General features: G+C 32.3%; 1 protein-coding gene across 1 annotated transcript; it reads left to right on the top strand.

The window, feature by feature from the left end:
• Positions 1-1,164: 1,164 nt before the first annotated feature.
• tspan2a (tetraspanin 2a) lies at positions 1,165-26,637 on the top strand. The gene is made up of 8 exons (XM_051112073.1): positions 1,165-1,418; positions 10,354-10,456; positions 18,818-18,915; positions 20,715-20,789; positions 20,889-20,969; positions 21,071-21,130; positions 23,657-23,740; positions 24,945-26,637. The coding sequence occupies exons 1-8, from the start codon at positions 1,350-1,352 to the stop codon at positions 25,008-25,010; spliced, it is 636 nt and encodes a 211-aa protein (XP_050968030.1). The 5' UTR covers positions 1,165-1,349; the 3' UTR covers positions 25,011-26,637.
• The last annotated feature ends 720 nt before the right edge of the window (positions 26,638-27,357 follow it).

The following is a 27,357-nucleotide window of genomic DNA, read 5'->3' as shown; positions in this document are numbered from 1 at the left end:
AAGATAAGTTGATCTCTTCTATGTTGGCACAACTTGTGTTTTGACATCATTGTATTAGTATTTAACAGTTTATACCAAAACAGGGAAGGACAAAGACCAATACAAATAAAGTAAATATGACCCAGGACCACAAAACCAGTCATAAGAGTCAGTTTTTTTAAATTGAGATATATACATCATCTGAAAGCTGAATAAATAAAAATGTGAAAATCTGGAATCTGAGGGTGCAAAAAATTAAAATACAGAGAAAATTGCCTTTAAAGTCACCCAGATTAAGTTTTTAGCAATGCATATTGCTAATCAAAAAATAAATTTTGGTATAGGTACTAAAACTACAAAATGTCTTCATGGAACATGATCTTTACTTAATATCCTAATGATTTGTGGCATAAAAGAAAAATTGATAATTTTGACTCATACAATGTATTTTTGGCTATTGCTACAAATATACCCATGCTACTTAGGACTGGTTTTGTGGTCCAGGGACACAAAACTATATAGCGTAACTATATAAACTAAATATAATATAGCGCCCTGGTTTTATATCTATAAATACAGAAACACTCATGGTTTTAAATAAATATAGTAAAATAACAGTCTCTCCTGAAAATGTGAGAAAGATTATCTCAAGATTATCTCAGCGTGTCCTGAGTCTGACCTCAAACCAGCAGACAATGGCATCCTCTCACCAATGAGATGACAGTGATTGTGACTGATGTATTGTGTAGTGAGACAAACCTTATGAAAGAGACTCAATAATGAATACCCTGAATGTCTCACCACATCATGAAGGCGTTGTAAATTACACCGTAGGCTCAAACATAATGCCTGAAAGCAATCATGAAAACTGGAAAACAATGTATTTTGTGTGCGCATGAGCAAATCTTTGTTTGAAAACAATTTTCTAAAATTTTTAAATATATATTTTAACAAGAAAAATATATCTAGATATTTTTAAATCCTATTTAATTATTTTTTTTATTTTTTGCGGAAAATACATCTATTCATCCATCTTTATCTGTATATTCGTCTGTCTATCTATCTATCTATCTATCTATCTATCTATCTATCTGTCTATCTAATAATTGTTATTGTTACAGGTCTAAGCAAAACGCGGGAAAGACGTGTTGCCCTCACCCCCCCCACGTCCTGCTGGACCAATGGGCGGTGCTGATCCGTGCGGGCGCGCTCACAGGCGAAAAGCACACGCGAGCAGCGCTGGTGTTGACGGTCCGTGAGTGGATTCTGCTTGAATAATATTACTGACCTACATCTCTGCGACAGGCCTGCACATTTGCGCAAACATTTTGGTCGAAACGGCGAGCTCGCGGAACGAAACGGAAGGCAGGATGAGCAAAGTCCAGGGCGGCATGAAATGTGTCAAATACCTGCTATTCGTCTTCAACTTCATATTCTGGGTAAGTGCGGAAAGTAAGCGACACATACATGCTTTAATTTAAAACGCACGTAAGAAATGTACGCGCATTTGCTGTCACCTGTTTGTCCTGGAGTTGCTCAACATCTGTATGATGCTTTTGGTGCAAATTTGATATTGTGCAGCTTTCTGTGGACTCTAGCAACAACAATAGCACCACATATTGGATGGCGATGTTTTGGTCAACTAAATGTAGGTGACAGATGTTGGCCGTGTCTCAAATCTAGTGAACCTCCTACCTGGACAACACGTCTGAGCATCATAAACACGTGCAGACATTTTGAGCATCGTACGTGCATCAGACACTGTCTACTGGATAGACAGCCACCGTGTACCTTTGTTTTAGAGGAAGACTACATTTCTGTTTGTATAATATCTCTAGGTTATTATAGGGGAGAATGGGGCTAGTTGTCATGCTTAGTGTTACAATGGGAACTTTAAAATAGGAAAAGAATATCTTTTATATATATATATACATATATACACAAATATATATACATATACACACACACACACACACACACATATATATATATATACATATATATGAGCTGTCAACCGATTAATCGTGATTAATCGCATACAAAATAAAAGTTTGAATTTGCCTAGTTTATGTGTGTGTAGCGTGTGTAATTATTATGTATATATAAATACACACACATTAATGTGTATATTCAAGAGAAATATGTTATGTACAAAATATTTTTATTTATATATAATATAAATTATATAAAAAAATAGAATAAATATATATATTAGGCAAACTCAAACTTTTATTTTGTATGCGATTAATCACGATTAATCATTTGACAGCCCTAATATATATATACATATATATATATGTATATACATACAGTACCAGTCAAAAGTTTTTGAACAGTACGATTTTTTGATGTTTTTTAAAGAAGTCCCTTCTGCTCACCAAGCCTGCAATTATTTGATCCAAACTACAGTAAAAGCAGCAATATTGTGAAGTATTTTTACTTGAATATATTTTAAAATGTATACATTTTCAGCATCATTACTACAGTGTTCAGTATCACATGATCCTTCAGAAATCATTTTAATATCCTGATTTGCTGCTCAAGAAACATTTGCGATTATAAATATATTTAAAAGAGCTGTGTACATTTTTTTTTCAGGATTGTTTGAGTAGAAAGACCCAAAGATCAGCATTTATCTGAAGTAAAAAGCTTTTGTAACTTTATACATTATAGCATTTAAAAGCTTGGAGTCAATATAGTTTTTTTTTTTATTTATTGCTAAATAAAATAACTTTTATTTAGCAAGGATGCTTTAAATTAATTAAAAGTGATGATAAATACGTTTATAATGTTACAAAAATATTTCTATTTCAGGTAAATGGTGTTCTTCTTAACTTTCTATTTATCAAAGAAACCTGAAAAAAGTCTCAGCTGTTTTCAACAATAATAATAATACATGTTTTTGAGCAGCAAATCAGAATATTAGAATGATTTCTGAAGGATCATGTGACTGGAGTAATGATGCTAAAAATGCAGCTTTGAAATCACAGGAATAAATTACATTTTAAAATATTCAAATACAAAACTACTTTGGATCAAATAAATGCAGGCTTGGTAAACAGAAGAGACTTCTTTAAATGCATTAAATAATCTTACTGTTCAAAAACTTTTGACAAGTAGTGTATATATGTTTTTAATGTTTTTTAAAGAAGGCTGCATTTACTTAATGAAAAATACAGAAAAAACATTACTCCAGTTTTCAGTGTCACTTGATCCTACAGAAATCATTCTAATATGCTGATTTATTGCTTTTATTATTAATGTTGGAAACATTTGTGCTGCCTAATATTTTTTTTTGAAACCTGTGATTATTTTTTTCTCTGATTCTCAGATTCTCTGATGAATAAAATTTTAAAAAAGAACAGCATTTATTAAAAATAGAAATCTTTTCTAACAATAAGTATTTGCTTTTTTTTTTTTTTTGTAAAAATCAATTAACCTTGGTGAATAAAAGTATTAATTTCTTTAAAAATAAAATATAAATAAATAACTTACTGACCACAAACTTTTAAATGCCAGTCTACAAAAGATTTATTTTTTAAATAAATTCTGTTTTTTTTTTTTTACTTTTTATTTATTAAAAATTCTGAATAAAGTCCCCAAAAATATTAAGCAGCACAACTGTTTCCAACATTGATTATAAATTAACATATTAGCATAATTTCTGAAGGACCATGTGACACTGGAGTAATAATGCTGAAAATTCAGTATTGCTTAACAGAAATAAATTATATTTTAAAGTATATTAAAATAGAAAACTTTTATTAAATTGCAATAATATTTCACAAAATTACGTTTTTTTTCTGATCCCAAACTTTTAAAACTTTTGAGTGTGTGTGTGTGTAATATTTATTAATGTATTTTATTACTAAAATCTACCTTTATTATTTGACTTTTGATTGAATGTGGTTTTATTGTGTTCACTAAGCTGTTGCACAATAATTGACTTTTATTTTACAGCATATAATTTACAAATGGTTCTAGTTTAGGACAGTTTATCTAGGACAGCTTTTAGCCTTCCTGTTGCTAAAACAGAAGATCATGCCATAATTAACAGCAAGGTTCAATTCTCAGGGATAGCAGTTACTGATAAAATGTGTACCTTGTATGCACTGCAAATCACTTTAGATAAAGGTGTTTGCTAAATGCAAACATGTAAATGTTGCTAGCAAACATAGAAAACCACACTCATAGACAACAGGACCAGTTTTTCTTGTGTGTTGTGTATATATAATGCTTGCGTCTCAAACGGTTAAATGTAATCATTCCATACCATAGGAAAAACTGTTGCTTATTGTTTTTTTGGCTGTCTGTCAATCCGCTTGCATGTTGGACATTCTCCCAGTGTGTTTTAATTGGCTCCTAGAGTCATTTTCTAGTACTCCCCACCAGCTGAGAGTGACAAATGTTTAACAGACTGTCAGTTTGTTGTGACATTTTCAACATAACTCATGCACGGCCAGATACACAGAATTACTCCTACTTATTTGGGAATCGTTTGAGATTGTGATGTGATTTCCTTTGGGAAACTTAAGGAAACACTGTGGATCTGTACTGTGGAAAGCATATGTCTAAAGCTGATTATGTAAGTTTGTTAACTGTACTTCCACATGAATATGACAATTTACTAAAAGGATTCTTGATACTTCTTACAAGTACATAAGAAGCAAACAACATGCATAATCCAACATAAGTGGCTTTGAAATTCCTCTGTGGCTGTGCAAACTGTTTTTAAGATGCAAGCTACATGAGCAAACCTTCAAAACTAGTCTTTAGTTGGTAGTAAAAGATCAGGTTACTGTGGAAAGTTATTGAAAGTACTTGCCTTTTGTGCTGTTTTCAGCACTCCTTTCTTCACCAGACTGCGGTGAATTCTGAAGGGTGACAGTAGTAGACAGTAGTAGTAACTTTTACTGGATAGTAGCGTTATCATTTCTTCAAAGATGAGGCCTCACTGGCGATCAGGTTTTTGTCACATGCATGGAAAGCGGAGAGATAAGTAATTATAGACTACGTAAAATCTTCTGATAATAATGTTATCAGTTGCTTTTGACATTATTATTTGTTTGATAAAAGTGCAATTCTAGTGCTGTAAACACATAAATTAATCACTGTGTAAATAAAAGGTATCCTTGTTTTTCTTACTCCTACTTAGAGATAGATCATTGGAAACAAAACTCACTATGTTATTCTGACCCCATGTTAATAGTCACTATGATTGCTAGTCAGCTGATAGCTTCGTGTGATAGTATATTGGTGTTGCTAGTGCCATGTTTAAAGTTGGATGTTATTATAGAGGTATTAAATGATTGGTAAATAATTGATTATAAAATTATAATAAAAATTATAATGTTTCCTAAATGTATAATTAGATAATTAGTGTTATTTTAGTATTATTCATGTGCTGTTGTAGTATTGATTAATATTTAGAATTTTTTTCAATTATTTTTTTTTTAAAGTTGTAGTAATTTTGTCATGCTTATTTGCTGTTTTTTAAATTTTTTTTTAATCTCTATTAAAATTTTATTTAGTTTTATTTCTTATTTTAGGTATTTCAGTACTTCACCTTAAACTTATTTCATTTCCGTTAGTTGCCCTCGCAGCATTTCTTTAATTTCTTTTATTAAATTTCTTTCATTTTTCTTTAATTTTAGTTTCTAATTACATTTGTTTGTTTTTTTTAGCTTCATTTTAATTAACCAGTTTTAATATTAGTACTGCATCAGATAAAACAGGATTTCCTGCAGTTTTATTTTCCATTTGAAGCTCATGTGAAAGAAGTTATTTCAAAGCCTCTCTTCAATCTTCAGTCTTGATTATTTGAATCTGCACAAAAGTCATAGAAACCGTTCAAAGAGCACATGTAACTCCTCCTACTGCTCATCACACTGTGATTTTGTTACTGTGCTAATGGTCTCATTAGATTGGCTTAAACGGTTAGTGTAAGATGTAATGTAGGACAGTGGCGTCAGTCATTGGTTATCTGTAGAGTGGTCTCACTGCGCTGGACAGCAAGGCCTTTGTCTCTGAGAGGGCAGGCAAAAAAAGAAGTGGGTCGTTGTCCTGTGCAGTTTTATGTCCTGGTGTTGCGTAGGGTGGGTATGAGGGGGCAGGGGATGGCACCGGGGGATGGTGGAAGCCAGCAGGGCAAGCCTGTCAGACTGGCACAGCCTGCCTGTTGATCATAGAGATGGGCACCATAGTAGACCTACTAGTGTTGTCACGGTACCAAAATTTCAGTATTCGGTACCAATACCAGTGAAAATCCACGGTTCTCGGTACCAATTTCGGTACCAAATCAAAACACAAAAACATGAATTGAACAACACACTATTTTTATTTATAACAAACAAAAATAAAACAAAGTTTTGACTTGGAAGCTGGTATTTTGAGCTGAGGTGATGAAGCACTTGCTGGAATCCCCATTTTTCACTGTATAAACTGGCATTTAATCCATACATGTGAATTCAGCAACAGCTCGGTTCAGTTTTCTTGCCTCAGGTGAGTTTTTGTCGTACTTCTGCTGCTGAAAAGCATCTGGAACCGTTGTCTGCTTAGGAGTTTGGTTCGTGGTCGTCTTCAGCCTGCAGCTGTAAAAGGAAAATATAATATACTTCAGTAAAACAATGGGCTGAGTCTGACTAAATGCAATATTAGACTGACACCAGCTAAACAGAACTTTATATTTAACTTTTCAGTAAATAACAAACTTCAGCTTTTTATAACAAAGTTAGATAAGATTACTTATATTGAGTGTAAGATATCAATGTTACACAGACGGAAACTGTAGTATTAAAAACACTTTACAAAAAGATAACATTTAACATGACTTAATAAACAAGTGTTACATAGCAATTATTCTTCTTAATTTCAAAATGTATTCATAATTTATTTTAAATTAAAAGTTATATCTGTTGACATTATTTCACGCACAATGAACAAACATGAATGATCAAATGTTTGTATAAAACAACATTCACACATTAATTAATGTTCACTCACTGTAACTTGAGGTTAGATAATATATTAAGTCATGTTAATGAATGGTATCTTTTACCAAACTATACAGGACTGTATTTGACTGTACTTTTATTTTATCAAACTGCGCAAACTATATTTCATAGCCTAGAACTGCTTTTCTGATGGACCGATTTTAAGGCTATAAACATTAACTGTACATTTGTTCTCTAACACACATATTTTAGGTACACAGGTCATTTAAAAGCCTCAGGTGTGTAAAAATAGTAGACAATCATGTCCTGTTTTTTTTTTTTTTTTTTAAACGCTATAGGAGCATTAAGCACTTAATAAAGAAGTTTATTCTAATACTCGCGTTAGCATTAGCCGCGCTTATGCTAACGATTAAATAAGCAAATGGCGATAAATACAATAGTATAACATTAAATTAAAACTTACCTGCTTTAACTCTTTCATTAAATCTGGGTGTCGGTCTTTGAGGTGTTTTATTAAGTTCGATGCATTTCCTCCTTTTGAGAGAGAACTTCGATGACACCGTTTGCAATGTGTTTCTGATGATCTATGATGTTGCCCTTGTCATCAGTCGCAAATACAAAATATTTCCACACGTGGCTCCTTCCTCCTTTCTTTTCAACAAGCGGATTCAGAGCAGCCGCATCAGCAGCGCCGCCGGTCGCCGTGTCTCTGTGCTTTTATGAAGAAGACGCAACTGTGCAGTTCGCACTTTTCGCATAGCGCAGCAAGAACCGGGTTGACCGGGTGCTCGGTACCACCGGTACTTAAGGAAACCTGATACCGTAACATTTAATTTTTTTTAGTACCGACTTGGTCCCGAAGTACCGGGTCTTTTGACAACACTAAGACCTACAGCGGCCCTAAAACTATTCAAATACTCAAATTACACTTAAACAACATGCTGGATGCTGGACTTTTTCTCAAAATATTGCCTTTACAATAATAACCTGGTCCACAAAATAATTTTGGTGGATTTATGAAAATAACAAAAAAACAACAACAACAAAAAAACCCCAAACAAATAAAAAAGGACGCTTTTGGTAAATCATAATTATGACATAGTAAGTCACAATTATGAGATAAAAGTCCAAATTCTAACAGAAGAAGACATATGACATAACATAATTGACAGTTATGACAAAAATGCAGAATTACGTAATAAGAAGTCAGTTATGAATATTATGAGAGTCATAATAATGACAAAAAATGTAGACTTAATTTCTGACATTAACAGTCAAGACTGACCTTTTTCATTTTAATATATTTTTATACTTAGAATTAGGAAATGAATTGACAGAAATGTAGCCTTTTATGTCTTGACTGTGACTTTTTATTTCATAATTTAAATTTTTTGTCTTAATTTCGACTTTCTAGCATAAAAAGTCTAACATAAAAAGTCATATGGCATAACATAATTAATATAAAAAGGCAAAATTGTGACATAAATAAATGCAGAATTATGTCAAAGTTTTGAGAGTCATAATTGTGATTAAAAATGTAGGGTTTTTATGTATTTTTTTATGTTGACTTTTATGACTTTTAATGTCATAACATTTTCTCAATTATGTTTTCAAAAGTTACAGTTATGAGGTAAAGGCAAATTAAGTTTTTTCCATAATTTCAATGTTTTATTATAATTATGACTTAATATTGCAGATTGAGACTGATTTAACTGAGCACACATGAACTGTAGACTCACTGGAAACTGTATAAAAATCTAAATGTCTAGTGGGTTTCCCTTTTATACTTTATAAATAAATTAAGAGGCAAAAGGACTTTCTGTTGTCCTTACAGATAGACAAATGTTTGTTTCCTGTATCACAATAAATCACTTTATCTTACCGAATTTCAATCAATGCTCTATTTTAGTCAAGGTTATCCCTCAAGTTACAGCGATGGGCAAAACACAAACCTGCATAAACCTAAGCCATAATATAGTGTCATGAATGCAGATTTACAGGGATTATCAAGAGGAAACAGGCCACATGTACATCTGTTAATGGGAGAAACTATAAAAAGGGCCGTGTGACCAATGTATAAAATAGCCAACCATAGTTCCCTTTCTTTTTCTGCACCATTTAGTAATGGATTTATTTAAAACAGTCCATACCACAATAATAGACTGACATAGAGGAAAAAAAAACATGCAATAAAAATAATTGCAGGGTTACTTCCTATTTTAGTAATTTTGCTGTGCATTCGTCATTTTTATTTTTATAGCTATTTTTTATTTCTATTTAAGGTTCTGTTTAAGTTGTTTAAGTACTTAAACTTAGTAAAGCTTACACTTAAAGTTAGACGCCAGGGCAATGTTTTTAATTCTCATTTTTCAAGGTTTTTAAGTTTAAATGTTCATTTGATACTTTTATAACTATTGTAATTATTTCAAATATTTTTAAAAATGTAGACTTTATTCCTGACATTAAAAGTCATAACTGATGTTTTTTCGTTTTGTCGGCACCAGTAGCCTTGTGGTTAGTGCGCTGACATATAGCACAGCTGTGCTCGCGGCAACCCGAGTTCGAATCCCGTCCAAAGGTCCTTTGCCGATTCCACTCCTCTCTCTCCGCCCAGCACTCAACTTAAAAAAAAAAAAAGTCATAACTGACGTTTTTTCATTTTAATATTTTTTAATGTCAAAATTAGGAGATTAATGTAGGCTTTTTTTTGTCATAATTGTATATTTTTGTCTCATAATTTTAGGTTTTTGTCAAATTTAACTTTGTATAATAAGTATGACTGTATTTTGTATTATTTTTATTTTTATAAATTAACACTTAAATATGTAATTTCACAAAATACAAATTTTGAGAGTCATAATTGTGATTAAAAATGTAGGGTTTTTATGTATTTTTTTATGTTGACTTTTATGACTTTTAATGTCATAACATTTTCTCAATTATGTTTTCAAAAGTTACAGTTATGAGGTAAAGGCAAATTAAGTTTTTTCCATAATTTCAATGTTTTATTATAATTATGACTTAATATTGCAGATTGAGACTGATTTAACTGAGCACACATGAACTGTAGACTCACTGGAAACTGTATAAAAATCTAAATGTCTAGTGGGTTTCCCTTTTATACTTTATAAATAAATTAAGAGGCAAAAGGACTTTCTGTTGTCCTTACAGATAGACAAATGTTTGTTTCCTGTATCACAATAAATCACTTTATCTTACCGAATTTCAATCAATGCTCTATTTTAGTCAAGGTTATCCCTCAAGTTACAGCGATGGGCAAAACACAAAGTATCCTGTTCTCAAAGTCAAACCCTGTATTTGAGTGTTTGAACCTAAATAGACCTGTGCAAATGTCATACAAAAAGCTTTTTTTGGTGTTTTTTCCATACATATTTCTAATTGGTTTCACTCTTGTTTGCAGCTGTCAGGCTCACTGGTTTTGGCTGTGGGATTATGGTTGAGGTTTGACCCGAACACGGATAAGCTTTTAACCCAAAATGATGCCCCTGAGCACTTCTTCATTGGTGAGTTGGAAAAGAATGTTAAAGCCCACATCTTATGTTTACATAACAGTTTTTGTAGGTTTGAGAAACCTGCATAAACCTAAGCCATAATATAGTGTCATGAATGCAGATTTACAGGGATTATCAAGAGGAAACAGGCCACATGTACATCTGTTAATGGGAGAAACTATAAAAAGGGCCGTGTGACCAATGTATAAAATAGCCAACCATAGTTCCCTTTCTTTTTCTGCACCATTTAGTAATGGATTTATTTAAAACAGTCCATACCACAATAATAGACTGACATAGAGGAAAAAAAAACATGCAATAAAAATAATTGCAGGGTTACTTCCTATTTTAGTAATTTTGCTGTGCATTCGTCATTTTTATTTTTATAGCTATTTTTTATTTCTATTTAAGGTTCTGTTTAAGTCGTTTAAGTACTTAAACTTAGTAAAGCTTACACTTAAAGTTAGACGCCAGGGCAATGTTTTTAATTCTCATTTTTCAAGGTTTTTAAGTTTAAATGTTCATTTGATACTTTTATAACTATTGTAATTATTTCAAATATTTTTATTTTATTTTATTTTATTTTATTTTATTTTATTTTATTTTATTTTATTTTATTTTATTTTATATTTTATTTTCAGTTACCAACCATTAATTTTAATAGTTTTAGTTAACAAAATGCCTATAAAGTGCATACAGTGTTGTAATGATCATGTGGCATTTATTAGTTCTACTATGGTACTTTATCTATGTTAGCAATCACAAAGCACAGAAACCATCATAAAGAAACAAACACCTCGCAGTTTCATTCATTGAAGCACAAAACCAACACCCTGTTAACAAAGCAGTGGGCTCCAGCAGCAGTTTCAGGCTGAAATTTCCCATCTGCGTCATGGAGCCCTAATGGTCTCTGTAATGGCGTATCTGATATTGGTTTTAGCTGTGATGAATGAGCAGGGACACTGATAGTTCTTGCTAATGGCTAAAGCTGATTTCTCATAGGAGAGGCTGAGTAACTGGTGTCAGTGAATTATAAAAGTGTTATTTCCCTTTTAGTTCTGGTGTAGTCCCCAGAGCAGGCAGTTGGTGAGCTACCGTTGGTTGTAAAACCTCATTGGTCTTGTAGGGTATGTTTATTAAAAATGGTTAGGGTGTTGATAGGGGTCACTGTAATATGGCATCCTGCTGTTTTTCTGCTAATGGCAGCAATGAGATGATGTACGTGGGCCTCTGGTGACTAGGCCGTGCTCCTGAGCTGCATTTAAGCGCTCATAATGGACAAACAACTACTTTGCAAGTGCTAACCACAATGATTATGAAACAAATTGCAGTACTGGGTCATTAGATCTTGACATCATATGCTCGGATTCCCAGAAACAGCATTAAGGTTAATCAGCACTGGTATAACCTTAAGCAGAAATGTTCATTAATGTCTCTGCAAATGCAAAAAAGGAGAAGTGAGAGAAGCTCTGTGGATCCATGTCTAACACAAAATAACAAGCATTTCCTGGTAATATGCTTATACTTGGAACAAACAGTTTCTACCCAGAAACAGAAGAAATATCACTTGGCAAACAACAATATGTGCTGTGAAGCTAATGGAGCAGATACACAGAGACAAAAACAGGAAGCAAGATGAAGAATTAAGCAAAATACATACTTCTATCTATAGATAGATAGATGAATAGATATCAAACTGAAATTTGATATTTGAATAGCTAATACTTTTATTTTCATATCATACACAGCTCAGCTCAGATGTTTTATTTAACTAAAGATGTTTCAGATTTGGGTATCATGTGCAAAGCAATATTTACCAGATGCAAATTAGACTTATTTTAGCCATAGTAAATTTTGAAGTTGGAGGAGAAAATGAGATGCGAATTCTTTGCGAATTCTGAGTTCACACAGACCTAGACAAGACGAGCGTTTGAGGTTAAAAAGTATATACATTGTAATACTTGTTCCTTGGCTGTGATTGTTTAGAGCCCTTTTGAAGATGCATTTAAACTGCATTTTGTAATTTCAAACTCAGGGGCACCATAGAAGTCCATTATAATTAGATGTTTTGTTTTCCTCAAAAAACATAATTTCTTTACGACTTAAGAAAGAAAGAAAGACATGAACATCTTGGATGACAAGGGGTGAGTATATTATCTGTAAAAATTGTCCTTTAAGACCTACAATTGAGGTCAAAAGTTTACATACACCTTGCAGAGTATGCAAAATGGTAATTATTTTACCAAAGTAAGAGAGATCATACAAAATGCATGTTTTTTTTTTATTTAGTACTGACCTGAAAAAGATATTTGCATAAATATTTGCATATTTTATAAATATGACCCTGTTCAAAAGTTTACATACACTTGGTTGTTAATACTGTGTTGTTACCTGAATGATCCACAGCTGTGTTTTTTTCAGAAAAATCCTTTAGGTCCCACAAACCCTTTGGTTTTTCATTTGAACCCTTCCCAAACAATGACTGTATGATTTTGAGATCCATCTTTTCACACTGAGGAAAACAGAGAAACTCATATGCAACTATTACAGAGGGTTCAAATGCTCACTGATGCTCCAGAAGGAAAAACGATGCATTATGAGCCAGGGGGTGAAAACTTATACTTAAACTAGAATGAAGATGTATACATTTTTCTTTTTTTTTTTTCATTTAGTACTCGCCTTCAGAAGCTACAGAAGATATCTGAGGACAAAATAAGTTTAATGTACCCTGATCTTCAAATTCAAAAAGTTTTCACCCCTGGCTTAATGCATTGTGTTTCCTTCTGGAGCAACAGTGAGTGTTTGAACCTTCTGTAATAGTTGCATATGAGTCCCTCAGTTGTCCTCAGTTTTGATGCCGGAGCAGGGATGTAATTTAGACAAGATTATCTCCGATTGAGTGATTGAGGTGTTGTGTTGCTGAATGTAATGATGAACGTAGTGGTCGTTATTTACTCCAGACATCTGAGCCGCTGAAGATGCAGTAGATTAAGTTTGTTTGTGAATGGAATGCACCTCCCGATCTACATATATCTGTCTATGTTCGCGCAAATCATTCGTGATCCAGCTTCACCTACAGCAGAAGTGAGTATAAGGGGTTTTTATGAATTTTTGCGATCGGCTAGCAAGTTTAGCAGCTATACGTGGCTAAATGCGGCTAAAGTAAACAGGCTCGTCACTCCACAAAGAGAAGAGAGGGGTGGGGCGAACAGAGCTCATTAACATTTAAAGCAACCTCGACCAGAACAGAATGATTTTTGCGTAGCTGATTTTGGCAAGGTAAAAAGGGTGTTGTTTTATACTACCATTAAGATTTTTTAACCAAAGTATATTATAGACTTTTCTTTAAGACCCTAAAGAATCATATCAACTCGTGGAAAATGGGTATCTGATGACCCCTTTGAAGGCGATTTTTTTTTTTTTTTTTTTTTTTTTCTCAATATTTAGATTTTTATTTGCACCCTCAGATTTTCAAATAGTTGTTTCTCAGCCAAATATTGCCCTATCCTAACAAACCATACATCATTGGAAAACGTATTTATTCCGTTTTTAGATGATGTATAAATTTTGAAAAAATGACCGTTATGACTGGTTTTGTGGTCCATGGTCACATATGTCTACTTAGTGCGCAGGTTAACAGTTTTTTTTTTTTTTTGTTGCATATAGCAGAATTGCATCTTATCTGTTGGTCTGTTCTGTATTTTAGCATCCAGGACCAAAACAGTCCATTTCATAATAACAGTTGAAAGCTGCCAGCCTGTGATCTTCCAGTAAACATCTTTGCAGATGAGTCAAATCTTTCCATGTGCTCATCTTTTTGCTTTTGTTGTGTCATTGGTAAACAACAATCGCCCATTTTTCCATGCTCTCAAGTCATGACCAACTGAATTGCCTGAGTCCTTGTATGTTTAATAGAAAACCCTCTGCCCATTTAGAGATGTTCAGTGTTTATAGTATAAGGAGGAGAGCAGGAGGGCTGTTTATATGAAGTGCCAGCATGTTTTCCATCCATTTGGCAATTAGGAAGTCAAGAGTAGTGAGGGCTTGGTGTTTTCAGCTTGCTGAACTCACAGGGGACTCGAGTCAAATCTCCTTTGTCCTGTCCTCGAAAACAACATTATTTTCTCCCTTGGGGATTAATTATCGTGTGTTGTGACGATTGTCTTCCGTGAGCTTTAATAAAACCTCAGGAAAGCTTCAGCACTGTACTTTTCGCCAAGCCTTCTTGACTCCTTTGGGGATGGAAATGTCAGTGGAGTCACATCTGAAATGTAAACCTGGAAACACGTTTGAAGCTCCACATACTGTTGGCTGTTAATTCATAGTCTGCCGTTAAACAACAAGGATATTTAGCGCATTTAGTTTCACCAAGCCCTCCGATTTTGCTCTAGTTTATCTTTTTCCATTAATTAGGTAGGCCCTAGCTTGTCTAAAGTGGCTGTGAGATGGTGGCGAGGGAAAGCAGTTTCTCACGAGGGAGATTGCGCCATCCTAGCGACGGTTGTCTCGGGTGACTGTGACACACAGACGTGTTAGCGCCCTGCGTCTGGGGTGCCTGAATTGTTGCTATGGTAAGTTAATTGGCAAGAAGAGCAGAATGACAACAAGATCATGAAAATCCCGTAATCACGGATGTCCAGAATAGACCTGAAATGTTATGACTTCAACTAAAGCTTTACATTTTGTCAAGAAAATTGGAGTGGAGTTGACACAATGCTAAAGTGTTGTTCCAGTGTATGGCTGGAGTATTTTTAGGTGGCTGTTTATCGTTTTTTTCAGGTCTACAGGTTTATGACACGTTTGGTTTCTAAAGAAAAGCATGCAACAATGATATTCACAAGTAAAATAACTTCTTTACTGTTTTCTTTGTGTAATTAATGAACTTTTTTAAATAACAGACATTCATTCCAAAGTTAAAAATGTGTAGCTTAACAATTAGACAAAAATGTATACTATTATATTATATTTAACTATTATACAACAACTTTGCATAAGTATAATGCAATAATAATAATAATGATGAGGATTATTATCTTCATCATCATTATTTCTATTATTAATACTATTAATTATAATACTATGAATACTATTAAAACTATCATTAATATTAATATTGTTCTATTATTAATACTATAATATGCGATTAATCACATCCAAAATAAAAGATTTTGTGTACATAATATATGTGTGTGTACTGTGCATATGTATTATGTACACATAAATACACACATGCATTTATATATTTAAAAAAGTGTGTGTGTGTGTGTGTGTGTGTATATATATATATATATATATATATATATATATATATATATGTATATGTATATGTATATATATAAATTATATGAATATAAATATATACATGTAAATACATGTAAATATTTTCAAAATATATACTGTATGTGTGTGTCTTAATATATACATAATAAATATATACATTACACACACACGTATATAAACAAAAGTTTTATTTTAGATCGCGATTAATCGTTTGAACAGCACTAATTAATACATGATATTTGTGCTAAGTTGTTTGCAATCTAACAATAAAAATTTAATCAATGAATATTATTATTATTTATTTTTATATTTATTATTTTGGATAAATACACCAAATATTTACGTAAATATCTAAAATTATTTATGCCATTATATTTATGCTTGTTATATATATTTAAAAATGGTTTTGCAGTGTAATAATAATTTATTAGTTATGTTAATATTCATTATTAATAATAAAATATTCATAATTTATATTGTTTCATTACTCTGCTAATCATTCCATCATCATCATCATCATCATCACTGTTTTTAAAAACAATTTTGCATGAATATATAATATGAATATATTCTTGTTATTTATACAATTATTTATTATTTATGCAAAATATACAAATAAAAATATAATAATAATAATAATAATAAAATATATTATTATTATTTTATTATGATGCATATTTTTTCATTACTGATCTTTTATTTTATTTTTATTTTTATTTTTATTATTTTTTAATTAGATTTAGTCTTCGATTTTGTTCCTGGTGTGGCTGCATAATTTTTAATTTCTTAGAGCATGAAATGACGTTCACAGTAAATAGTGTCATTTATTTATTTATTTATTTATTTATATTTATTTACTTACTTATTTTTACACAAATCAGTTACATTAAAACTGGCCTGTGAATCCATATTTTCTTCTGAAGTGAATCAGTAACATTTTACAACAAAGTGTCATTTGTTAACATTAATTAATGTATTAACCAACATGAACGAACAATGTTCATTTATTACACAATTTATTAATCTTTGTTAATGTGAGTTAATAAAAATAGAGTCATTCATTGTTTGTTCATGCATTAGTAAATGCTGAAATTGACGTGAACTAAGTCTAATAAATGCTGTGGAAGTATTATTCATTCTTAGTTCATGTTAACTAATGTGGTAAACGAATGTTAACTAATGAACCTTATTGTAAAGTGTTACCAGTAAATCCATAAAATCTGAACTTTTCTTCACAGGTGACTGCATGATTGAAATGTCCAAGTGAAATTTGTGCTTAACTGGTTTGGCTGAAAAAATCTCGCCGGTAAATACGATTATGGTCTCGGGGCACTGGTTGAGCTTGTGGTGTCTGTGTGTGTTTTGTACACAAAGACTGTTTGTTTCTGTTGAGCCAAGGCTTTTGACACTCAGCTTGTTGGAGATACGTGAGGAGACGCGTTTCACACAACCTCAAACTTTCCTGCATAGAAGATGCAAAACACAAGAATTTCAATGAGCTTTTGGGCCTTACATGTTTTTGTGTGGGATTGTAGTTTGCATCGTGTGGGAAAGTACCGTATTTAGATTTTGACATCTGTCAGGAAATGCCCATAGAACCAAAAAAATTAGAATCAGCTGCTTTCATTCTCAATCATCTAAAAGTACACCTGGGTCTACTTTCATAAACCAACATGAAGTGAGAATGCTGAGACAGACTGCTTTTATATCAGACATCCGAGAATACTGTAGAGTTATTGAGATTACACACTGACTGAAGATTAATAATAAAGGTTTGTTCATGTTTCTTTTACCTGATAGTTCTATATATCAGTGAGTTGTCTTCTGTTAAGGCCCCACATTGTCCAAGGCAATATTTGAAGTCACTTCTTGGTCTGAAATTTTTTCATATTACTTCTGTTGTAATGATAAAGAAGTTTGTTTTTATTTTTATTCACAGAATTGGAATGAAATATATTAAATGGCTATATGTGAAAAAATGTAATACTATAGTTATACATAATTAAATTATATATTTAAGTAATTATTTAATTATTTAAAATAAATTACATTAAATTCAAATAATTACATAAGTACAAGTACTTTTTATGAACAATGAATATAGGATTGTTATTGTCAACTAAAACTAAAACATTTTGGTTAATTGAAATGCTGAAATTAAATAAATAAGCTGAAATTAATATATATGTATTTCAGCTTATTTATTTCTTTAATTTAATTTCAGGTTATTTAAAAAAATACTAATAAAATATATATGAATTATTTTATTAATATATTTTATAATATATGATATATTATAATATATATTATATATATTAATATATATATTTATTTATTTATTTTATCAAATTTATATAAAATTTTACTTGGGAGTTGAAGCACTAAAATTACTAAATGAAAAAAATAAAATGTAAAAAAACTTTTTCGGTTATTTGAATTAAAGCTAGGAATTAGATAGATAAAGCACTAAAATTACTAATTAGAAATGAAAACTGAAACTGGAATTAAAATAAATTAAACCTAAAGAGTAATATGTTACCAAAAAAAAAAAAAAAAAAAAAAAGAAAAACTAAGAGAAATGTCAAAACAACAAACCAACACTTGCTAAAAATTAAAATGAAAACAGAAAATATGAAAATAAAAGCTAATTCACAATAAAACTAGAAAACTACAACAGTATATAAATAATAGTAAAATAACACTGCTTAAGAGAAGTTGGAAAAAAATTTTTGTAGTTATATTTATTTTTACTCACAAACAGTAGTTTTCTACCTGAAAATAAAATATTTTATCTTTTTTTTTTTTTTTTTTTTTTTTTTTTTTTTTTTTTTTTGGGGTTGGTTTATTTAGATGGGGACAGTACAAACATGAAATACATGCATTGTACATGGAGAATATAGCATATTACATCTCAGAGTTTAGAGCTACTGAATCTATATGAGCACTTTTACAGCTGAAAATTAAGAAATGCTTTCATTAGACAGATATTCACGTTCTGCCATCATCTGGTGATATAGTGAACTGCACGCTTAAATGATGGAGCTGAAATTGGACTAACTGTAAACATTACAGTGTACTCTGTTCTTCCCGTAGCGGTGTACATCCTGATCGGAGCGGGAGGCGTCATGATGTTGGTGGGGTTCTTCGGCTGCTTTGGCGCCGTGAGGGAGTCACAGTGTCTTTTGGGATCGGTGGGTAAGAACTACACAACAGTAAATGAACAAATGCAACAATACATTGTTTCACCAGCCCCATTCACTGCCTATATGGACACTAAAGGTTGTGACTGCATTAAAGCACCACTTTTGTGATTTACCATAATCACTTTTTGGTCAACATTAAGTTTTTAAAGTTAATATGAAATCAAAATGGATCCTATTTCCTTTATTAATACATAGTCCTGGTCTGCTTGTGCACGACCCTATGGAAGCCCATTTCCACTAATGAATGAAAATAATAAAAGGCAATTGCAAGTTTTTAGCTCATAATTCTGACTTTTTTTCTCACAATTGTGAGTTTACATCTCGCAATTCTGACATTTTCTCACAATTGTGAAATAAAAACTTAAAGTTCTGAGAACGTTTCAGTCTTTTCCCCCCTCAGAACTGGACTTTATAACTCGCAGTTGTGAGTTTATATCTCACAATTCTGAGAAAAAAGTCAGAATTGTAAAATACAAACTTTCATTTACAATTCTGCAATTCTGACTTTATTACTCGCAATTGAGAATTTACATCTTGCAGTTCTGACTTTATAGCTTGCCATTGTGAGTTTATATAACATTGCTGAGAAAAAAAGTCAGAATTGCATGTTTTTATCTCACAATTCTGACCTTATTTCTCACAACTGAGTTTATATCACAATTCTGACTTTATAACTTGCGAATGTGAGTTTATATCTCATAATTCTGAGAAATAAAGTCAGAATAGCAAGATGTTTTTATCTTGCAACTCCGACTTTATTTCTCACAACTGAATTTATATCACAGTTCTGAGAAAAAAGTCAGAATTGCGAAATACAAACTTGAATTTGCGAGAGAAAAGTCAGAATTGCACGTTTTTATCTCGCAATTCTGACTTTATTTCTCGCAATTGAGAATTTATATCTTGCAATTCTGACTTTATAACTTGCAATTGTGAGTTTATATAACATTGCGGAGAAAAAAAGTCAGAATTGCAAGTTATCTCGCAGTTCTTGTTTTTTGTTTCTCACAATTGAGTTTATATCACAATTCTGACATTATAACTTGCAAATGTGAGTTTATATCTCATAATTCTGAGAAATGAAGTCAGAATAGGAAGATGTTTTTATCTTGCAACTTTATTTCTCACAATTGAGAGTTTACATGTCGCAGTTCTGACTTTATTTCTTGCAGTTGAGTTTATATCTGACAATTCTAAAAAAAATTACGAAATACAAATGCAAGTTTTTAGCTTGCAACTCTGACTTTATTTCTCACAATTAAGAGTTTATATCTCAAAATTCTAAGAAAAAAGTCTGAATTGTGAAATACAAACTTGAATTTGCAAGAAAAATGCAAGCTTGTATTTGATAATTCTGAATTTTTTCTCAGAATTGAGAAAATATAACCTCAGTTGCGAGAGATAAAGTCAGATTTGCAAGTATTTATCTCGCAGTTCTGGCTTTATCTCTCGCAACCGAGTTTATATTTTCTGAGTTTATATTTTATATCAGCTGAGAGTTTACATCTTGCAATTCTTACTTTTATTTCTCACAATTGTGAGTTTCACAATATCACAATTCTGAGAGAAAAAACGTCAAAATTGCAAGATGTAAACTTGCAATTGCGAGGAAAAAGTGAGAATTGTGAGATAAAAACATTTTTTTATTTAGTGATGGAAACGGGCTTCCATATGATGAAAGCAATTTAAAATATGTTGTGAGCACAAATAAGACAAAGCAAAAAATATATAAAATGTTATAAAAATTTTAGTATTGACAAACTAAAGTAAGTCTCTTTCTTGTCTAGTTCTTTGCTTGCCTTCTGGTGATATTTGGCGCAGAGGTCGCTGCTGGAGTCTTTGGATTTTTGAATAAGGATAAGGTACGTCAAACACCTTATCAGTCATTTACTGAGGATAAATATACAGTAACTGTCATCTAATGATGTGATATGATCAAATATGCTCACATGTGTTTTTAGATCATTAAGGATGTCAAAGAGTATTACAGTTCTGCTGTGAACAGTGGCAATGTGACTATTGTATCCCTGTATCAAGAAGTGGTCAGTAGAGCTTTTGTTTTACAGACACTCTTAGCAAATGATCTGAGGCTATAGTGACAGTATCCTCATCATATTCTGACATATCTGTTCTTCTTTCACAGCTTGATTGCTGCAGGCTCCTTGACAGTTCTGATTCATGCCGTGATGGCAGTTCTAAAAGGGTATGTTAAAATGCAGTGTATTTCTTGTGTTCAAAATCATTTCACCTCTGCCACTTCAAGTTTATTTTATTAGTTGACACAAATGTTTTTAGTCTTTTAGCTTTAGTTAACTACAATAATTCTGCTTCTAACAAGGCCTGATGCGATTAAAAACAAACAAAAATGTTTGTTCTAACCATCTACGACCACAATGAGCTGTTGTCAATCATTTTTCTATTGTGGTGGTGTTGCATAGGAAGCCCCACCCACCGTTGCATGCATCAAACATCTCATTGGTCCAGCATTCCACGTTACATGTTTACTAAACATCAGATGTATTCTGATTGGCTAAGACTGTGTTGTGTTGCTCTGCGTTTTTGCTTTCAATGTAGACTCGGTAAGGCCAATAACTCGCATTACATTTTATTTACTCAGCACAGTAAATTGTTACTCACACATGGTACCCTTTTTAAAAATATTACTCTTTATTTAACTTTATTATGCGTGTCATTTAATTTAAAGGCTTGTTGGAATTATAGTGCTCTCTTAAACTCCCAAGATGGGCATGTTTCTTACTCAAATGAGCAGTTCTGACACACACCCTTAGATGGCAACCTTGTTGTTTTGTACGGTGTATGAGGGAGTGAGGGAGGGGTGCGGGACACAGACCAGTGGAGTGAGGAGGTAAGAGGGGCTTAGAGAGAGAAATGAAGCAGACACTGGCAAGATGTCCCATGAGTCACTTGATCCGATAAGCCCACAGGGGCACAAAGGCGCCAGTTTTTTTTTATTTATAGCAAGCGGGAAGACACATTGATCGGCTGAGAAACATGATGTCACATTGTGCTTCAGTTGTCAAGTTCATATCGTCAGTTGATCCCAATCAGCAAAGCACATTGGAGAATAAGACACTGCAACAGCATGTTAACATTGTGTTTACAGTGGCTAAAGACCATAGAAATGAACTATTAAAACAAGCTTTGTGCACCACAGCTGTTCAGTTTCATAGAGTAAAATTGTGAAATATTTCTACTATTTAAAATGTATTTGCTTTCTATTTTAGAATGTTTTAAAATGTAATTCATTCATATGATGGCAAAGCTGAATTTTCAGCATCATTACTCCAGTCTTCAGTGTCACATGATCCTTCAGAAATTATTTTAATATGCTGATTTGCTGCTCAAGAAATGTTAAAAACATGTGCAGCTTAATATTTTTATGAAAACCAAAATGAAGTTAAATGAATTTAAAATCAAAATCTTTCAGTCTCAATGATTGCTTGCAAAAATGAACGTAAAAACAATAATTCATCATAAATCATTTTAATTCAATCAAAGAATCATAAAATAAGTAAGCAGTGCCCATGTCTGCTTAATTTGGCAGGGAAAACAATTGCGCATAACTGATTTGTACATAGTTCAATGCTTTATAACCAATTCATTAAGTAATAACAATTGCTATATCTCAGCTATTTCGTAAGTTTGATAGTGGCTCATGCAATTGGGTTTCAGAGACTGAGCTGTTCATTTTATAGCAGTTAATCAGTAGATGTGAACCCATGTTGTGCATGTATTAGACGTGCTGGCGTCAGGTGATCCCATGTATCACGATAAGTGAACATGCACGATATCGCTGTTGTGAGCACTTAAAACTACAAATTATATTTTTGAATGCCTTTTAAGAATACTTTGAGTCAAAGACGCATGCCCACTCTGATGTAAACAAGCCTGACACAAATGAGAAGCGCATGGCGGAATGAGTCAAGAGTTGCTGCCGAAATCATGTACTTACGCACTATTCTATAATGGTTTGTAGTATAGATCAATTTGGTTTTGTAAACATTCGGGATGCGCGCACATCATGGTTGCGGAAAACCCGGGAGAGATAGCCTTTATGGCTAGATGCGGTACAAAATAGATTTAAAAAGATTCTAGATAATATTGATTAGATGTAATTTTCAAAATGTTCTCCGCATATTACAAGCTCTTGTCACCCAGCGATAAGCGCCGTTATTCAACAAAATATATTTGAATAATATTTGATATATTTACATTTGAGAGGCAGTTATAGAGATGCACTGAATGAAAATGCACAATCACTCTCTGACAGCAGATGGCGCTGATGGAACAGCAAAAATGTGTTACCCCGTTAACCCTGTAAACAAAGCAGCTGTGCTATTTTCTGTTTATGAACAGAATTTAAGTTTCAAAATGTTCCATTCGCCAAAACCTTAAATACTTAGACGCAGCAGGCTATTTATTTTCAAACTTTTTTACATTTTAATCTGGACTTCTTCTGTATAACTATTTTGCACTTTTTTGTGTATTGCTTTATTGTCTTTAAATGTTCACTTCCAACACTTCCTGTTGCCAGTTATTTAAATACCGTGATAATAATGCATAGCACGATAAAATCCAGCAATTATCGCACCATGAAAATTTTATATGGTCACATGCCGTATCATATTTTCTTATGCTGTTGTTTTAACATTAACACACTACATCAGATTGTGTCCTCTAGCTAATGTTCTTTTTAAATATTTTCAAGGATTGTGCCAACGCTATAGAAGACTTCTTCACTGACAAACTCTTCATAATTGGATATGTTGGCATCGGCATTGCTGGAATTATGGTAACAAAATTCTAACAAGCTTATTTTTTGTAAAATGTGCCTGAAAAGCCTAGTCAAATGTATTTGTATAGTGGTTTTTACAGTAATTTTTAATATTTTAACATGCACTGCTGTTCAAAAAGTTTGGGATGGCATTTACACAATTAACAGTAATATTGTGAAATGTTGTGCAATTTAAAATAATGGTTTTCTATTTTAATATATTTTAAAATATAATTTATCCCTGTGATACAAAGCTGAATTTTCAGCATCATTACTCCAGTCTTCAAAGTCACAATATCCTTCAGAAATCATACTAATATGCTGATTTATTATCAGTGTTGGAAACTGTTGTGCTGATAATTTTTTTTTCTGATACAACATTTTGGGATCAGTACATTTTTTTTTTTTTCTTTCTTTCTTTTTCTTTCTTTCTTTTTTTTTAAAGAAATTAATGTTTTAATTTAGCAAGGATGTGTTAAATTGATAAAAGTGATAGCATAGACTTACATTGTTACATTTCTATTCTTTTTTTTCTTTAATAAATAGTATTATTTTTTTATTCATCAAAGAATCCAGAAAAAGTATCACAGGTTCCAAAAAAATATTAAGCAGCATAACTGTTGCCAACATTGATGATAATCAGCATATTAGAATGATTTCTGAAGGATCACTAAAGACTGGAGTAATGATGCTGAAATTTAGCTTTGCATCACAAGAATAAATTCAATCTTAAAGTATATTAAAATAGAAAATGGTTCATTTAAATTGTAATAATATTTCACAATATTACAGTTTGTATTTTTGATCAAATAAAGACAAATATGATCACATATATGGATATGCATATTGAAGTCGCATTTAGCAGATTAGAGATGAGTGATAGTATATTTTATATTTTGCAACAAGATATGTTATATATTATATGGTCTTATGTTAGTATACTGTGTATGTAAATAATACTTAAATATCTAGTTTTTATATATTTTTGGTATATATTTGGTAATATAGTTACATTTTGCACTAAAAAAAAATAATAGAGCAATTGAGATTTGCTTTATAGTATAGAAAAGTATATTCAAAATGTGCATGCATTATCTTTTAATAAGACTTGGTTAGATATTATGTAATTGTTGCAGTGACGTTTATAGATATGTGTAGCTTACGTGTTCAGATCTCTGTTTATCATGTGCAACATTTGAACATTCCATCACTGTTTGGACAGATAATTGGCATGATCTTCAGCATGGTTCTATGCTGCGCCATCCGGAACAGCAGAGAAGTTATTTAGGTTCCTCGCGGTTCCCCTCTCACCCAGTTGGACTGTTTCAAAACCCGCCGTCTTTGCCTCATCACATTCAGGCTCGGGAAGCGTGTGGAGATGGAGGAGCTCCCGTGAGGCAGTGTGGGTCCTGTGGTACTGTTTTGTTTCAGCATTCTTGTTTCTGTCTTTTCTGTTCTTCACATTGTTTGACGATGACCTCCACTGCATGGACTGCTACTGTAACCGCATTAACCTTTATGATTATTTTGTCTTGATTTATTTATTACTGAAGCTCATCACATTGGGAAATTTCAGTGTACATCTTGTCTTTTTTTTAAACTTAAAGGTGAAGTTCACTTCCAGAACAACAATTTACAAATAATTTACTCACCCCTGTGTTATCCAAGATGTTCATGTCTTTCTTTCTTCAGCTGTAAAGAAATTTTTGAGGAAAACATTTCAGAATTTCTCTCCATGTAATGGACTGATATGGTGCCTCTGAGTTTGAACTTCCAAAATGCACTTTAATGCAGTTTCAAAGGACTCTAAACAATCCCAGCCAAGGAAAAAGGGTCCTATCTAGCAAAACGATCTGTTGTTTATTCTGTTTATTTCTGTTTATGCTGTTTAAAATTACAGTTAGGGTACGTCTAAAAACTCCCATCTTATTTTCTCCTCCAACTTCAAAATCGTCTTACATCGCTTCAGAAGTACCGACCCAGAGTTTACAAAGTGAACATGAAAAGAAGATCTAACAACTTTTACTTCCCAAAAAATGTAAAAACAGTAGGACGTAGGACGATTTTGAAGTTGGAGGAGAAAATGAGACTGGAGTTTTTAGACGTACCCTAACTATCATGACCGGAAAAGAACAGTTCACACAGCTAGACAAGACGAGCGTTTGAGGTTAAAAAAGTATATAAATTGTAATTTTTTTTTTAGAAAGTAACCAATCGTTTGGCTAGATTGGGATTGTTTAGACTTCTTTGAAGCTGCGTTTAAACTGCATTTTGGAAGTTCACATTTGGGGGAACTGTAGAAGTCCACTCTTCAGAGTGAAATCCTGAAATGTTTTCTGCAAAAAACATAATTTAAGACATGAACATCTTGGATGACAATAGGATAAGAGTACCATAGTATCTGTATATGTTTGTTATGGAAATGAACTAATCATTTAATGTACATAAGCTCTCTGATGCCTCTCTGATCAACTACTTTTCATCTTATTTTTAATGTTATTTATTGTGTGAACTAGACCAGGTTTTCTGTGCTAATAGATAATGGGTCATATGTTTGTGTTATGTTATTTTGCCACATCATATAGAGACTGAATGAAGCCAAGAAGTAGATTGAGTCAACATGAACTCAAACTGTTTAAATTTAATTCCGTAACATTCTTAGTCTTATTGTATGTTTATTAGTTGCTTATGATTAATGGTGATAGTGATTACAGCAATAACGGAAGAGTTGAACAAACTGTTATTGCTGAGAGGAAATAACTTTCAGCCTCCATGTTCCAGACAATAAAAACCTCAAAATTGTTTGATTCATGTTGACTTATTGAAGTGTCACTTGTTTAATCCTTTTTTTGGTTAATGTAGATTACTTTTTCTTGGCTGAATTTGAATCTGTAACATTTAAACCCATTTTTAAATAGAGCAAATGTCATTTGCAATACTGCTGTAAAATCAAAAACATATCTGAAGTAAATCTTCAACCATTTCCTCATCTTTTCTTTTGCTTTTATAGATCTGTTCAGGAATGTGACCCACTAGTTTTATTGATATATGTGCCTTTATAACTGACAAAACTCCATTATGAACATATTTGCAATTACAATATGCACATTTGGGTGTGTAGTTAAGTCTTTCTGTAGTTTTTCATAGCATTGTGTTGCATGTAAATGGCTTTGAAACACAATATGGTTACAGGGCATGAAAGCCTGTGCAACATTAAAAAGATCTCACACAAACATTTGACTGAGTTTTTATTCATTTTTGTACAGTTGAATTAGACCTTTTGCATTAAACAATTTAATGCATGTTGCATTGAGGCATTATTGTAGGAAGATGTTAATAATACTGTCCTCAAACATCACAGCACTTAAACAGCCTTTTAATCAAGGCCGGGTCCCTCAGACTTTTATGAGTTTGTCTTGCTTGTTAATTTAAGGCAAACACATGACCTGAAAATAATGACCTATGCTTTAGGATTAGAAATCCTTGGAAGCTAAAGTTGTAACGTATGCTGGTCCATGTAACGGAGAAAAAAAAATAAATGCATGTCTTTAAAGTGACAAAATATTGCATAAATACGATATGCATCAAATGTTTGTCTATTTTAGGTCGTCATTGCATACTGCATTTTAAACCTC

Source organism: Labeo rohita, chromosome 6 (genome assembly GCF_022985175.1).
Source record: "Labeo rohita strain BAU-BD-2019 chromosome 6, IGBB_LRoh.1.0, whole genome shotgun sequence".
Lineage (NCBI taxonomy): Eukaryota > Metazoa > Chordata > Actinopteri > Cypriniformes > Cyprinidae > Labeo > Labeo rohita.
Note: the sequence above shows the minus strand (reverse complement) of the source record. Positions and strands in the feature narration are given on the sequence as shown.

Excerpts from the sequence above, each read along its gene's own strand:
- tspan2a (XM_051112073.1), top strand. The coding sequence starts at position 1,350 with ATGAGCAAAGTCCAGGGCGGCATGAAATGTGTCAAATACCTGCTATTC. Across the intron at positions 20,790-20,888 it reads GATTTTTGAATAAGGATAAG|ATCATTAAGGATGTCAAAGA; the intron begins GTACGTCAAACA and ends ATGTGTTTTTAG. Across the intron at positions 21,131-23,656 it reads GTGATGGCAGTTCTAAAAGG|GATTGTGCCAACGCTATAGA; the intron begins GTATGTTAAAAT and ends AATATTTTCAAG.